Source organism: Saccostrea cucullata, unplaced genomic scaffold (assembly GCF_032062105.1).
Source record: "Saccostrea cucullata isolate Sc308-1 unplaced genomic scaffold, CSIRO_AGI_Scuc_v1 ctg494, whole genome shotgun sequence".
NCBI lineage: Eukaryota > Metazoa > Mollusca > Bivalvia > Ostreida > Ostreidae > Saccostrea > Saccostrea cuccullata.
Window position 1 is genome coordinate 450,460 of NW_026936234.1, and position 14,901 is coordinate 465,360.

Genomic DNA, 14,901 nt, shown 5'->3' on the forward strand with positions numbered 1-14,901 from the left:
ATTTTTGGTGGAGATATACGACAGGTTTCCTATGCTGAAAGTGGTCAATAGACTCAATATCTACACCTTCATATCACAATTTTCTCAAAAACCAAAAATTATTGGTGTTTGGAGTTTTCTTACGGTATACAGGAAGGAAGAAAGAAAGAAAAAAAGAAATGCACTCTAAGTTTACTCAAAGCAGTTCACATTAAACATGGTCTGATCTAAAATAATAAAATGCAAGTTCGACCAATGACACTAACATTTTTTTGGTAAACAAATCACATTTTGAATAAAACACCTTTATCAGCAAGACACTTTTACCCCTTTTTTCATAATTTTGAAGACATTACAATTTGGAAATTTTCCAGAGACAAAGGAGAGTAGGTCTTGTTTTTTGAGTCAATGAAGTACAGTGGGTCCTTGACCTTTCCAAGGTCATAACCTTCCTCCACCAGCTCCACCTTCCGGTTCTTCATTGTTTGTGTGACGATAAAATTCGACATGAAGCGAAGGAATACAGGGCGAGCGTAATTCGGAAGTTCCTTCTCACAGACTGAGTAAATCGTTCGCAATTTGTCGTCTGTGATTTTATCGGTTTTATTTTTCAGAAGAATGGCCGCCATTCCTGCTCGCCCATCTTCACCTGGACATCAGAAAAGCAAAAGCATTTGTTATGTATATTGTATAAAACATTTGCAAAGAAAAGAACGAAACTAATTTCAAATCAATTTTTTAAATGCGATTTGCCAAAAAAAGATTTTTTTTTTTGAAAATTAAAGAATGAACTAAACACTGGATATTTTTTTTAAATCAACATACCTGAAGACAAACCACACATACCATATACAAATGTAATGCAGTTCAAAATCACACATAATAGACCGATATCACGATTGTTTTCACAATCCAAAAGAATTTGTGTTAAGGCGCATTAAAGTTTCAAAATTGGGTCAAACTCAAACTTCATGAGCAAAGGGTAAAATTGTTGGTACCCAATGCAATGCCTTGTAAAGAGGAATATATATGTATAATAGTACCCAATGTAATGCCTTGTAAAGAGGAATATATATGAATAATAATATGAAAACCCTTGATTATGGCCAAGGTTAAAGGTTTTTAAAGTGAGGCAAAGTCCACGGTCAAAAGTAAAAAAAAAAAAAAAAAAAAAAAAAACAATTGTATCTAAGGATTTTTTTAACAAGAAATACACACGTGAAAGTGAAGAATTTCCAACCCTAGCATAAACTGTTCAAAAATTATTTCCAAGGTTCAAGTTTGATAAAATATTGCAAAAGTGGATCAAGGATCATAGAATGTGAAAAACCAACCTGGAATTGTTACACCGTAAACATTGACGTCACGGATGAACGGAATACGACTCATGACGTCAGCTACTTCAGCAGTGGAGACATTCTCACTCTTCCACCTGAAACAAGATTTCAGGGTAGTCAAGACAAACCTGTCACCAAACTCACCATTGAATCGATAAAAGATGTTCATAATTTACTTCGAACAATCCTTCTTGAAATTTTGGATGACAACAAGGGAACTTTCTTTAGCATGAGACATATGGATATAAGGAACAATACAAAATAGGAGCAGAACAAACACGGACCTCCAAACCATCAGAGGTGGGATCAGGTGCCATGAAGGAGTAAGCATCCCCTGCCGACCAGTCACACCCGCCGTGTGCTCCCTGTCATGATATGATCGGGAAATAACGGAAGAACCCGTCGTCAATTGTGTATAAATAATGGACTAACAATTAGTATGAAAAACGTCAGTCAGCATTTTACTCAATGATAAATCGTATTTGATGACAAGATCATTGTATCGACCAAAAAACTTACGAAATGATGAATTTAAACAAGCCTGCTGAAATTCTTGTTTCATCAACTTGTTTGTCAATAATTTACCTCGTTTTAGAAATTGTTCATACGTAGAGCATGCCCTTTCGTATCGAATAAACTGAGATATATATAAACTCCGTATGCAGGTGATGAAGGTATATTGCTGCATCAGTAAGGGAAGTTGACGATAGAATAGTCAAAGTCATCACGTTTATCATAGAGCCTGGTTGTTAGATTACCATTAACGTCTTTTTCAAGTAAAATATCCACATCTGTAACAGATGTGTCAGACTCTGTGGTATCTTTTACCTCAACTTCACCAGGATATATGGTATCGACATAAGAATAGAAATTCAATTTTTTTTCAAATCAAATTTAAGAATTGTTATAACCACTTATAAATTTAAAAGTCTCCATCTTAACACAGATAATTAGAAACTGGCATATCAAGCTTTTAGATATAAGAACATAATTATGATTGTTTATTTTAAGTTCACTAAGCTGATTGCCTGATCTCCGAATGACAGAACATTCCAATCATTTTTCCCTCCAAGACGAAACTTCATGATATAAAGATATCACTTTGTCCATCAATTTGCAGATTACGAACAATAATCAAGCTAATTAAAATCCATTCTACTCTAAATCCATTCATTACTTTCAAATGAAAGTACAGTTATCATTTGGACATAGCAACGACACGCAGCAGCTTTATGTGTACCTGTCAGTGTAAATAACATATGCAAAATATGAAAATCAATTTGTATATTATACAATTATGGACTGTTTAGAAGGGAGACATCACCAATTATCAGGTCTGAGTAAGGTTGTCACCCGAGGGCGCTTGCCCTACTCAGACCTGATAATTGAAGATGTCTCCCTTCTAAAATGTCCATAATCGTTTTATTATTCTGAAGAATATACAATTATCAATTACGTAGAGTAGAAAATTGTAATCAAACCTCTTGTTTTCTTCTACTCTGCTCTGATACCATACTTTCAAAATATGTCAACAGACAACTTTGACGTCATCGTTAGAATTTATTGTTTACCGATCCCGCATATTTATTAATTGTACTTATAAATAAGAGTTATCTCTCTTAAATCACTGTAGTTTCATTCAAAGGGCGACAACACAGTTGTATCCCTGCATGCTTGCTTACGCTATTTCATTGTCATCTGAAGGGAGATAACAGTTGTCACCCTGCGCGTGAGGGAGACATCACGAGTTGTCTCCCTGCACGTGACCTGCTCTGAACCAATCAGATTGACTGTCTAATTCTGAAGGATAATAAACATATTTATGTTGGATTGAATAAATCATGATAAAACTATATATCGTCCTAGACTGGCATTTAAACCACTATTCACCTTTTATATAGCCTTGCTAACGAGACTAAAGAACCACGTGATATTCACCAGGTATTCGAATGAAAACCTTGTAATTACCCAAAAAAGTCATTCATTATCACACCAAGTAGAAATTGATTTCTGTCTAATTCGCTCCTCAAACGAATGAAATCATATTTTTCCCTTTTATACAGAAGAAGAGCAGAGCAAACACTGACCCTTTAAAAGATCGGACATGAGATCAGGTGCCATGGGGGATCTTCCGGGGTGTGTCGTAATCGACAACTGACTCAATCTTTCTGATTCTCTGAAAGTATAATACAGAGAATCAGAAAGATTGAGTCAGTTATCGATTACAAGACACCCTCAATCCGTGCAGTATAGACAGTTTTCAGTAGACCCAAATTAACAAGAGTCATTTCCCTTCGGCCGCCATATTATGGGTCAACATGCTCATATTCCTTCATAATTCAACCAACTTTAACTTTTTATACTGGCTATTGTGGGTTGGGAAGCATTGTTTTTCTGACAATTATACATTTGTTAGAGCCTCCTTTATTTCATAATGTTTATTCCAGAACGATTTCCCCCCAAATATTTCTGCTACACCCTCTTATATTTGGAAGGACAAAGAGGGAAAATTACCTGGTTGACCCACAAGATGGCGGCCAACGGGAAATAACTCTTGTTAATATGGGTATACTGAAAACTATCTATTTAACTCTTTTTTTCTTCTTATACTTACCTAAATGTGTCCCCAGTTCTATCTCTGAAATACACATTGTAGTTTTCATCCAGGTAGATCAGGTCACCAAATGAAAACCAGCGATCCCCCTCCTCAAATACGTCTCGGATGAATTTTTTCTCGTTCATTTCCTTAGAACCTTTGTAAAATCCAGAGTAGAATTCTTCGTTTACCCCACAAATGACGAGACCCACCTCACCTGAAATATGTGTAAAAATCAAGGCATAACTTGTACTTGTTTGGTCTGTATGTTACCAAATTTCATTAATTTGACAATAAATGTATTCTTGAGGAAACAGACCTGGTTTTATATGGATACATCTCCCATTCTTGTCTCTTATCGGTTTTTCTGATCTGGTGTCGAATTGAATGAAATTTATTTGAAAGCTTTTATCCCGAAATACAGTTGCTTTCTGCAATAAAACTTTAAATATAAATCTTTAAAATATATAATTTCAAGTTACATGTGTCCAATCTACGTGTTCACGGTGCGACCCTCAGCCGTTAGGGTGAGCGCAGATCTATACCTATTCATTTTTGAATTACATCTGTCTCTCCAAAACGCACGTGACAAACGCTGACTGACATGACGTATGTAAGTTGAATTAAAAATCTTTTTTCTGCAATATGCATTAAATCAAAGTGATTTTATATTTTGCTTTCACGAACACAGGGGCTTGTCACGAAAACTTAATCTTCTTTTAATATGGTTACCCCTACTATTAAGGAGGCTCATTACACCACTTTTTGATGACGTACTACACAAAAAAATAAGCATCCATTGTTTCGTTCGTTTTCCTCTGGGGGCGATTTGTCCAGGTACCTTTACAATATGACCCTGACCTTTAAAATGCTTTAAAAATAGTTGTTGTAAACAGTGAGTGGACAAAGGACAAACTCACAAAGTAACGGATTCATTATGCATAAACTAAGAAGGATTGCTTTTAAGCAGAAACAAAAGAAAACAGCAGCCATATCTTCGCCAAACAAGTAATGTGAAATGTCATAGCGAAGCAGTGAATTTTTTCAATCAATGACATGTTTGTATGGAGGAAATTCCAGTTAAAATCTACAAACTTGTTGAAATAAAAAAAAAGTGATTTACTTGCACTATTCACTCTGCTGGTGTTGTTTTATATACTTGCTTTATTGATTTGAATATATACACTGGAAATTTAGAGCTTTGTTCCGAATTTTAGATGTAATGTTCAAACGTTCCTTAGGGTTTTGAGTCTTGGGTAATTAGGAAAGATAACTCTTGAAAGTGGACCTTTTAAACCAAATATTTTTTAAATTGGAATTTTTATTTCGTTAAAACATTCTTCATTCAATTTGTCTCATGCAATTCATTGAAGTACATTCCTTGTCTCTTTTGAGCTCATTTTCCTAATATATTATGCACAGATTAAAAAGATAATGACATTAATTGGTTTTTGGGAGAAAACTATTTTTTCTAATAAAATTAATATTAGGTATTATGAGGTATTTTTATTGCGTCTACTTGTCTAAAGGAGATGTCCATCATTTGACACCGAAAGTTCTGAAATTCTTGTAATTATAAACTTGAAATAAAACATTTCACTAAAATTAGAAAAAAGTTAAAAAATTCTCTAAAAAATATTTATGATAACAATACCTCCATTTGGATATTTGACATCTACATTATAAGTGATGCTGTAATGAAATCTAAAATAAACTATGGATGTAATGAGCCACCTTAAAATACACAAGGGAGGAATCTAAAAGTAGGAAATTCGCTACCACAAATTCTGACCGCACTTTGTCTAGTTTCTGGGCGGCTTGCGTTGCCAACCAAGTAGGAGTGAGTGGGGGTATAGATTCGATTTTTATATTCTTCAGTCAAATTCTCATCAACGCTTACCGTTAGTCATATAACTAACCTCGTTCTTCGACATTTGGATCTGGCGACAGTTCTCCGGCGTAAATTGAATGCTGATTGGTGGCTTTCTGTAGATAACTCGTAGACAAAGTTGCTCTCGAATTTAGTGCACCAAAACGGAGGGAAAATTAAACTGTCGTGATGACATTAAACAATACAGCTGTGGTTTCATGGTACGTATTTTTCTAATATTTGGTAATATTTATATAGACATGTTACATATCATTCACTAAGCATGTCAATCCTTACAGTGAACAAGAGGCCCATGGGCCTTATAGGTCACCTGAGTATTATGCAACAACTTTCCAGTGATTGAATTTGATTCATGTTTTAAGCCAGATGCTATGGCATTCACAATTTTGAAAGAGGCACCATTGATCATCATATCAATACACATAGCAGTTGCTTAGTTTGTTTACTTAATACCCATATGCAGGGTAAGGGAACAAAAAATGCATTTCAACTAATCAGTAATATTCAGCAATAATCAATAGTGCCCCTACCACACATGAACCCCTGACCCTTTGGCCTTGATATTTGATTAATACCAAGGAGCAGATTTCAAACCATTCATTCATTTTCAGTATATAAGTACAGCCCCCCCTTCTATGGTACCCTGACCCTGGGGCCTTGAAATTCACAATTCTGGAAGATATGGGCCCTTGTCCCTTGACCTAACTATATAGGTAGTTCATCTGCTTAATACCCTGAAGCAGAGAAGAAAATTTTCAAAGATTTAATGTATTTTCACTATATAATCAATAGAGCCCCGCCCTAACACCAGAACCCCGACCCTGGGGCCATAAAATCCACAATTTTGGTAGAGGCACTCTTGCTCATCATAACTATGCACTTAGTTTATTTAATACCCAGAAGCAGAAAAGATTTTCAAAGAATTCATGTATTTTCACTATATAATCAATAGAGCCCCGCCCTAACACCAGAACCCCTGACCCAGGGGCCAAACAAATTCACAATTTTGATAGAGGCACTCTTGTTCATCATAACTATGTACTTAGTTGGTTTATTTAATACCCAGGAGCAGAGAAGAAGATTTTCAGAGAATTCATGTATTTTCACTATATAATCTATAGAGCCCCGCCCTAACACTAGAAACCCTGACCCTGGGGCCATAAAATTCACAATTTTGGTAGAGGCACTCTTGCTCATCATAACTATGTACTTAGTTGGTTTATTTAATACCCAGGAGCAGAGAAGAAGATTTTCAAAGAATTCATGTATTTTCACTATATAATCAATAGAGCCCCACCCTAACACCAGAACCCCTGACCCTGGGGCCATAAAATTCACAATTTTGGTAGAGGCACTCTTGCTCATCATAACTATGTACTTAGTTGGTTTATTTAATACCCAGGAGCAGAAAAGAAGATTTTCAAAGAATTGATGTATTTTCACTATATAATCAATAGAGCCCCACCCTAACACCAGAACCCCTGACCCTGGGGCCATAAAATTCACAATTTTGGTAGAGGCACTCTTGCTCGTCATAACTATGTACTTAGTTTATTTAATACCCAGGAGCAGAGAAGAAGATTTTCAAAGAATTCATGTATTTTCACTATATAATCAATAGAGCCCCGCCCTAACACTAGAACCCCTGACCCTGGGGCCATAAAATTCACAATTTTGGTAGTGGCACTCTTGCTCATCATAACTATGTGCTTAGTTGGTTTATTTAATACCCAGGAGCAGAGAAGAAGATTTTCAAAGAAATAATGCATTTTCACTACCTATTTATTTAGCCGCGCCCTAGCACTAGAACCCCTAACCCCAGGGCCATGAATTTCACAATTTTGGTAGAGGACTCATTGTTGATTACAATCATGCAAACAGTTTGACTGCTTGATGTCCAGGAGTTAAGAAGAAGATTTTTTAAGATTGCATTAATTTTAGTGGTTTTGGCCCTACCCCTCAGGCCCCAGGGGGGCAGGGATCATGAAATTCAGAATTTTTGTTCCCCTTCAGCCATAGATGCTTTAGGCCAAATTTGGTTGAAACTGGTTCAGTGGTTGCAGAGAAAAAGCTGAAAATGTTCAAATGTTAACGCACAACGCACGACGACGGACGAAAACGGATAGCAATAGGTCACCTGAGTTTACTCAGGTGACCTAATAAAATCCATATATGAAAATTTGGGCGCGGATCCATAGTGCCGGGTGAAATAAATCGTTTTAAATGAATGTTGTATTTGATATAATCAAATCTCTTGTATCTCCAAATCTAAGGTTCAACTGGTTTCTTCAGAAAATACAGTGTACCATCTGTATGCCTCCTAAAGGCTTGCTCTCCCTTCTTACATGTCTGCAGACATATTCTACTTGTTCAAATTAACATCTTTCATGAAACATGGATAGTTCATCAATCATTACACAATCTGTAGGCTGTATATGAGTTTTGACATGATAATTTACATCTGTCATTATTCGTTTACTCAAATTCCTCATTGGAGTACCGACCATCCCTTAGTCCCCCAAAAAATGTGAACTGTCATGCCCTACATTTTCCCATCGTTTTTCATTTCCATGGCTTTTTTTTCATAGAACCATTTCCAGCTTAGTTTGGACTTTCAGTAAGGCGTGGCTTTCTCGGCGCTATATGTTTACCGCCTGTCAAATGGTGAATAGATTCTCATTGGTTAAGAAATTAACAACATCAGGAACTTTAAATTGATGTTCAAAACGATGAGACGAGTTAAGCTTCACCTCTTTGGAGGACGAGACAATGTAACTGGTTATTCAATACACAAATGTAACGTCGAGAATGCCACGCCTTACTGAAAGTCCAAACTAAGCTGGGAATGGTTCGAATATGACTTTTTCCTGTGGCTGCTGGTCCAATAAGGACATTGTGACTCTCTTTCTCGATCTCCATTTTCCCTTACTTTTTAATTCGAGAGCTACTTTGTGTGCGAGTTATCTACAGAAAGCGTCCAATCAGAATGCTGTATTCCATTTACACCGGAAATTTATATGGAAAGAACTGTCGTCAGATCCAAATGTCGAAAAAAAAAAGATTAGTTATATGACCAACGATACGCGTTGATGAGAATTTGACTGAAGAATATAAAAATCGAATCTATACCCCACTCACTCCTATTTGGTTTCCAACGCAAGTCGCCCAGAAACTAGACAGAAAGTGCGGTCAAAATATGTGGTAGCGAATCTCCTATTTTTATATTCCTCCCTTGTGTATTTTTATAGTAGGGGTAACTATATTAAAAGAAGATAAATATTTCGTGACAAGCCCATGTCATCACGAGAACGTTGTTCGCGGCAAAATGCTACTCTCAAAGGACTGTAGATCCACAGGTATTCATTTGGATCAATGTGCAAAATTCGAATTTTCTCTTCTCTAAGGTATCACTTTAAAACCACATGGTATGCTAAATTTACGGAAGCGTATTTAGGACCAATAAAAATATTTTTGAATTCGATATCACGAATTGTCGAATTTGTTAGAACGAATTTAATTCGTTATAACAATTTTTTGAATTCATTATAGATACTTTAATTTGTTTTAACAAATCTGTTGAATAAGTTTTATCAAAGTCAAAATTTTGTTATAACAGATTAAATTCGTTTAAACGAATTCTAAAATTTTTAATTAGAATTAAATTCATTTAAACAAATTGTGAAATTAAAGTCGTTCAATCAAATTCGACAATTGGGGCCTTTAGAAAAGTATTTGTGAATTTGTTATAAGGAATTCAACAAATTTGTTATTACAAATTTAATTTGTTATAACGAATTCAAAAATTGTTAAAACGAATTTGTTATATTAACAATTTTTAGAATCCGTTTGAACGAATTTAATTCGTTATTACAATTTTTGGAATTTGTTATAACGAATAAAAGTCATCAGTTTTAACAGATAACTCCGCCATTGCCCGGATGAGATAGGAGGAGGGTTGAGCGTAGGCCAGAAACCCCACCTCATAAAAACCACATATGCTACAGAAACGACTACAAGGAACCATATTTCAACTGGTGAACGGAGTGAAGCAGGCCATACAGCTGGAATTATGACGGTTCAAGACCCGATAGCAGATCTCCTGACACCGAAACAACACATATCCGAGTTGGATGTTGGAATGTTCGGATATCATACTAAACCGGAAGACTTGCCCAAGCAGTAAATCAGATGAAATAGTACAACCTATCTCTGATGGCCATGAGTGAAGTCAGATGGACAGGAACAGGGAAACAGACTGACCTCAGAGGAAGTCATTATATGGTCTGGACGAAGCGATAATAACCATCACGAAGGAGTAGCTCTCTTTTAATCAGCCACAAGGTTGCCAGTACGGCCCTTCAATGGAAGCCTATCAATGAACGTCTACTATATGTCAGAATTACATGTAACTCCCGATACACGAAGGTCCCCATAGCGAGTGCTTATGCACCAAAATGACTTTGTCATAGGTGGTAGTCTCTTCGCCCACAAAACCATCCACAAGCTGATCTGGACATCACTAGATGGAGGCACCAAAAGTCAGATTGATCACATTATGATCAACAGTATAATGGAGGCACTCTCTGCAGGACGTGCGAGCTGTGCGCCATGCCGACATCGATAGTGAACATAATCTTGTTATAGCCAAGATCTGCTTAAACTGAGAAAGGCCAAAATCGGTTCCAGAAAAAACGAGCGATTTGATGTCAGCAAGCTCAAGGACTCAGGCATTAGAGAAGAGTTTAACATTACTCACAGGAATCATTACAGCAAACTGCAGGACGAGACAGCTATCACTATCGATCAATTCCACCAAGTCATAAAGGATGCCGCTGCAGAAGTCATAGGCTACAAGAGATGTGCCAAATCGGAATGGTTATCCATAGACACATGGACTACCATTGAAGAGAGAAAACAACTAAAGAACCTCTTAGATGCAAACTCACTCATATTGAAAGAAAGGGCAGCTGTCTTGTATAGAAAGAAAGATAAGGAAGTGAATATGTCAGCAAGGAGAGATAGGCGCCACTATACAGAACAACTCGCTAAGGAAGCACAGAAAGCCGCTGAGAAAAAAGACATGGAAACCGTCTGCCAAATCAGAAAGAAACTAAGAGGTGATCACGGCCCCAACCAAGACCTTCCTGTAAAAGCAGAGGATGGTTCAGCAATAACAGAGGAATTGACAAAACTAGAGAGCTGGAGAGAACATTTTGAGAAGATTCTGAACCGACCAGATCCACCGATACTCCCTGTCATAGATGAGGCAAAGACAGACCTTGAGATAGAAACTTGCACGGAATGAGGTAAAACAAGCAATCCATAAACTAAAAAAGTCCCTGGAGAAGATGGGGTATGCTCGGAAATGTTGAAATCAGAAGAAAGAGAAACACCTTACATACTGCAGAGTATCATCCAAGATATATGGGACAAAGAAGATATCCCAGATGACTGGAAGAAAGGAGTGATAATCAAGGTGCCCAAGAAAGGTGACCTTAGAGACTGCATTAACTGGCGTGGGAGTACACTTCTCTATCTGACCAGCAAGGTCTTTAGCCAAATTATACTACAACGCATCACAGCTGCTGTAGATGACATACTTCGACAGGAGCAGGCCGGTTTCAGAAAAGGGAAATCTTGTATTGACCACATTTTTGTCCTACGGCAGATATTGGAACAGTACAACCAATGCTGTATTTGTTGATTTTGAGAAGGCCTTTGACAGTCTACACCGTGAATCTCTCTGGAGATCCTGCGCCACTACGGCATCCCACAGAAACTGGTTCACATCATCCAGTCCCTCTATAACAACTTTGAGTACCGAGTGATACAGAACAGCCAACTCACGAAGTCCTTCGCAGTGAACATCGGAGTGAAGTAATTCCGTCACCTGTGCTATTCTCACTTGCAATTGACTGGGTTATGAAGAACACCACACAAGGCAAAAGACAGGAATTGCAATGGACACTGACCTCAATCCTAGAGGACCTTGATTAAGCTGATGACCTCGGCCTCCTTTCAAACAGACATCAAGATATTCAGCAGAAGACAGAGCTCCTCAGTGAAACATCTAACAAAATAGGATTGAAGGTGAATACCAAAAAGACACAGGTTTTACGAGTAAATGCCACTAACAGTAATCCAGCACTGATCAACGGCAAGCCACTAGAGGATATTGAGGAGTTCACATACAGGGGTAGCAGGGTCACCACAACGGGCGACTGCAACAAGGAAGTCGACACCAGAATTAGCAAAGCAAATCAGGCTTTTGCAATGTTGAAACCCATATGGAGATCCTCATCACTCAACATCAACACTAAGATCATGATCTTCAACAGCAATGTCCTCAGTGTCCTCTTGTATGGATCAGAGTGCTGGAAAACATCCTTGGCGATTGAAAGAAAACTAGAAGTCTTCCAAACCAAGTCCCTCAGACGCATCCTCAAGATCTTCTGGCCTAATGCCATCACAAATGAAGATCTAATGAAAAGTTCTGGGATGCCTACAATATCACAGACCATCCAAGTAAGACGCCGGCGATGACTTGGTCATGTCCTGTGCATGCCTCCCAACTCAGTGCCGAGGGTTGCCCTTATATGGACACCCCAGGGAAGAAGAAACAGGGGCCGGTCAAAGGAGACATGGAGAAGAACTGTCCTGAAAGACCTGAAGACCAGAAGTCTATCCATGGAGACAGCACCACGAGCAGCTGCAGATCGAGCCAGGTGGAAATATCCTTGTAGTCGCCTCAAGCACCTGATGGCGCAGAGAAGATTGAGTGAGTGAGTCTTAACATTTAATTCGTTATAACGAGTTCCAAAAATGCTACAGCGAATTAAATTCGTTTTACCAAATTTGACAATTCGTTATATCAAAATGAAAAATATTTTTGATAGGTTTTGAATGGGCTTCCGTATAAATTTGTATATGCATTTAAATAAGATTTCTTCTGAAAAATCATTTACATTTAAGCAAAAAACCATATATTCGATTAAAAAGAAAACATCTGCAACTAATAAGACGGAAATGCCCATGTGTTACAGCGTATGGAAAGTTATTGATAAACATTATTCTTTTGGCCTGTAATTTCACATAAAATTAAAAAATAACAATACCATAAAAGGAGACATCCTGCCGATGGCACCGACTTTACCAGTAGCATTCAAAAAGCTCCCGGTTCCTTCAGTTGCCCCGAAAAATTCTACTATCCGCGGAATCTTGAACCTGGTTTTAAATTCTTCCCAAATGTCTATCCGAAGTCCATTTCCGAACGCCACACGTACATTGTGTACACCATCAAGATCGTTCTGTGTCAAATACATTTAACCCTGAAATTTCCACTTGATGTTTCATTTTGAACAGGCAATACAGTATATAAGTTGCTTGTTTTCTCAATAACTTTATACTTTACCTTTGGTACACGTAGTAAATATCGGCATAATTCTCCTATATATTGTATGACTGTAACTTTATATTTGCGTACATCTTCCCAGTAATGACGGGCAGAGAACTTTCGGCGAAGGACTATAGTTGCTCCTATTGAAAGCAAGAATTAGGGGCCCGATTCACAAAAGAACGTACGATTAACCACCGTGCATAACCCCACATATGGGGGCGCGGAATGGTGCCACCCGGGGGTGAGGAATTCGAAGCGGAATTTGCAATGTTCGTTGACCTGATTAGCTTTCCTACAGTGATTTAGATGAAAATAATCCTAAATTCACTTACGACGGAACACAGTGATATCCCAGCTTACTGTTACTGGTTTCCCAGCTCGGGACTCGTCCTAGAAATACATGAACACTTCTGCAATATCTGGCAAGAGCATGCAGCAACGCAAATTTGACCGTTTCTTTGTGAAAATTAGTGCTTTATATATCACTCAGCTTCATTTGACTTATGTGAGGGACTTCTAGATATGATTTTGCTCCAGACACTCTAATGTTTCGGAGAATTCCATCTCAAATAAAGGAGACAGACTTCAATTTAAGTGTGTGGCACTCGGGGGTAAAGAATTTAGTGGAGGCTGGGGGAAGGAATAAATCTCTAACTAATGGAAATGAATCGTTTCTATAAAAATTATTATAATATTGATTATACAAGCATTGAATTGCTACAATAAATTTATTAACTCTCATAATTTTAGTTGTAATACGTCATTTGATTGGATAAAAGATTTAATTTATATTGTATCACATACATAGGCGTCGGAACCGGGGAGCTGGGGGGGGGGGCTTTCTTTCCAAATATATACTAAGTACAGACATTTAACATTGCTTCGGAGGTTTAGCCCTCCCCCCATTTTCAACAGACACGTCGCAGTATAGGTTAAAATGGGGAAATTAGTGATGTTTGGAAAGAAAATTTGGTACTGAAGTTCGACCCCCCCCCCCCCCCCCCCCCCCCCCCCCCCCCCCCCCCCCCCCCCCCCCCCACGAAATAGGATCTTCGCGTTTGGGAAATGGACATCCCCCCTTTTTTTTGCTTGTCAGGTTCTTTTCAAGGTATAATTTTTTTTACACTAGACCCCCCCTCCCCCACTTTCAATTTGCTTCCGACGCCAATGACATAAATTGGCTACGTCACAATGAGCTAAGACAAAAACGTTTACTCCGCTTGACGTTAATTTAGGGAATAACTATCTTCTAATTTGGTATTTGCGACCGTTAATGCTGATTTAACGGTCGCAAACTGAGTTTTACCGGTGACGCGTAAGCGGAGCCGGTAAAACGGATGTTTGCGACCGTTAAATCAGCATTAACGGTCGCAAATACCAAATTAGAAGATTAGCTATTCCCATTCTAATGCAATCCATGCATTTTGTTTGTTGCTTACGTCTTATTTTGTTGAATTTTGTTACATAAAATACGTCATGGAGTATTGTGTTTTTGCGTCGCTCTATTATGACGCCACAATGAAAAAGCTTTCACGCTCGTTAATGCTCGTTTTACTGCTTCAAACACCAGTGCATTAGCCAATCAAAACGTGTTTTACAAAACAATTGCATTAGAATTTAAAATTTGCTTAGTTTGAAGACATTTTTGGAGGGAAAAAATGTCTCTTTGTTTACACTGGAATTATAAGGAATGAAGCTTATT

General features: G+C 37.8%; 1 protein-coding gene across 1 annotated transcript in view; it reads right to left on the minus strand.

Annotated features, from left to right (window-relative positions):
* Positions 1–206: 206 nt before the first annotated feature.
* Positions 207–14,901, minus strand: part of LOC134245057 (long-chain fatty acid transport protein 6-like) — a 43,298-nt gene continuing 28,603 nt past the window's right edge. Inside the window, exons 6-11 of the mRNA XM_062727314.1 lie at positions 13,215–13,339; positions 12,919–13,110; positions 4,232–4,343; positions 3,931–4,129; positions 1,314–1,411; positions 207–628 (exon numbers count right to left, since the gene is read on the minus strand). Coding sequence (XP_062583298.1) covers positions 315–628; positions 1,314–1,411; positions 3,931–4,129; positions 4,232–4,343; positions 12,919–13,110; positions 13,215–13,339 — 1,040 coding nt within the window. The 3' untranslated portion in view covers positions 207–314. The remainder of the gene's footprint in view (positions 629–1,313; positions 1,412–3,930; positions 4,130–4,231; positions 4,344–12,918; positions 13,111–13,214; positions 13,340–14,901) is intronic.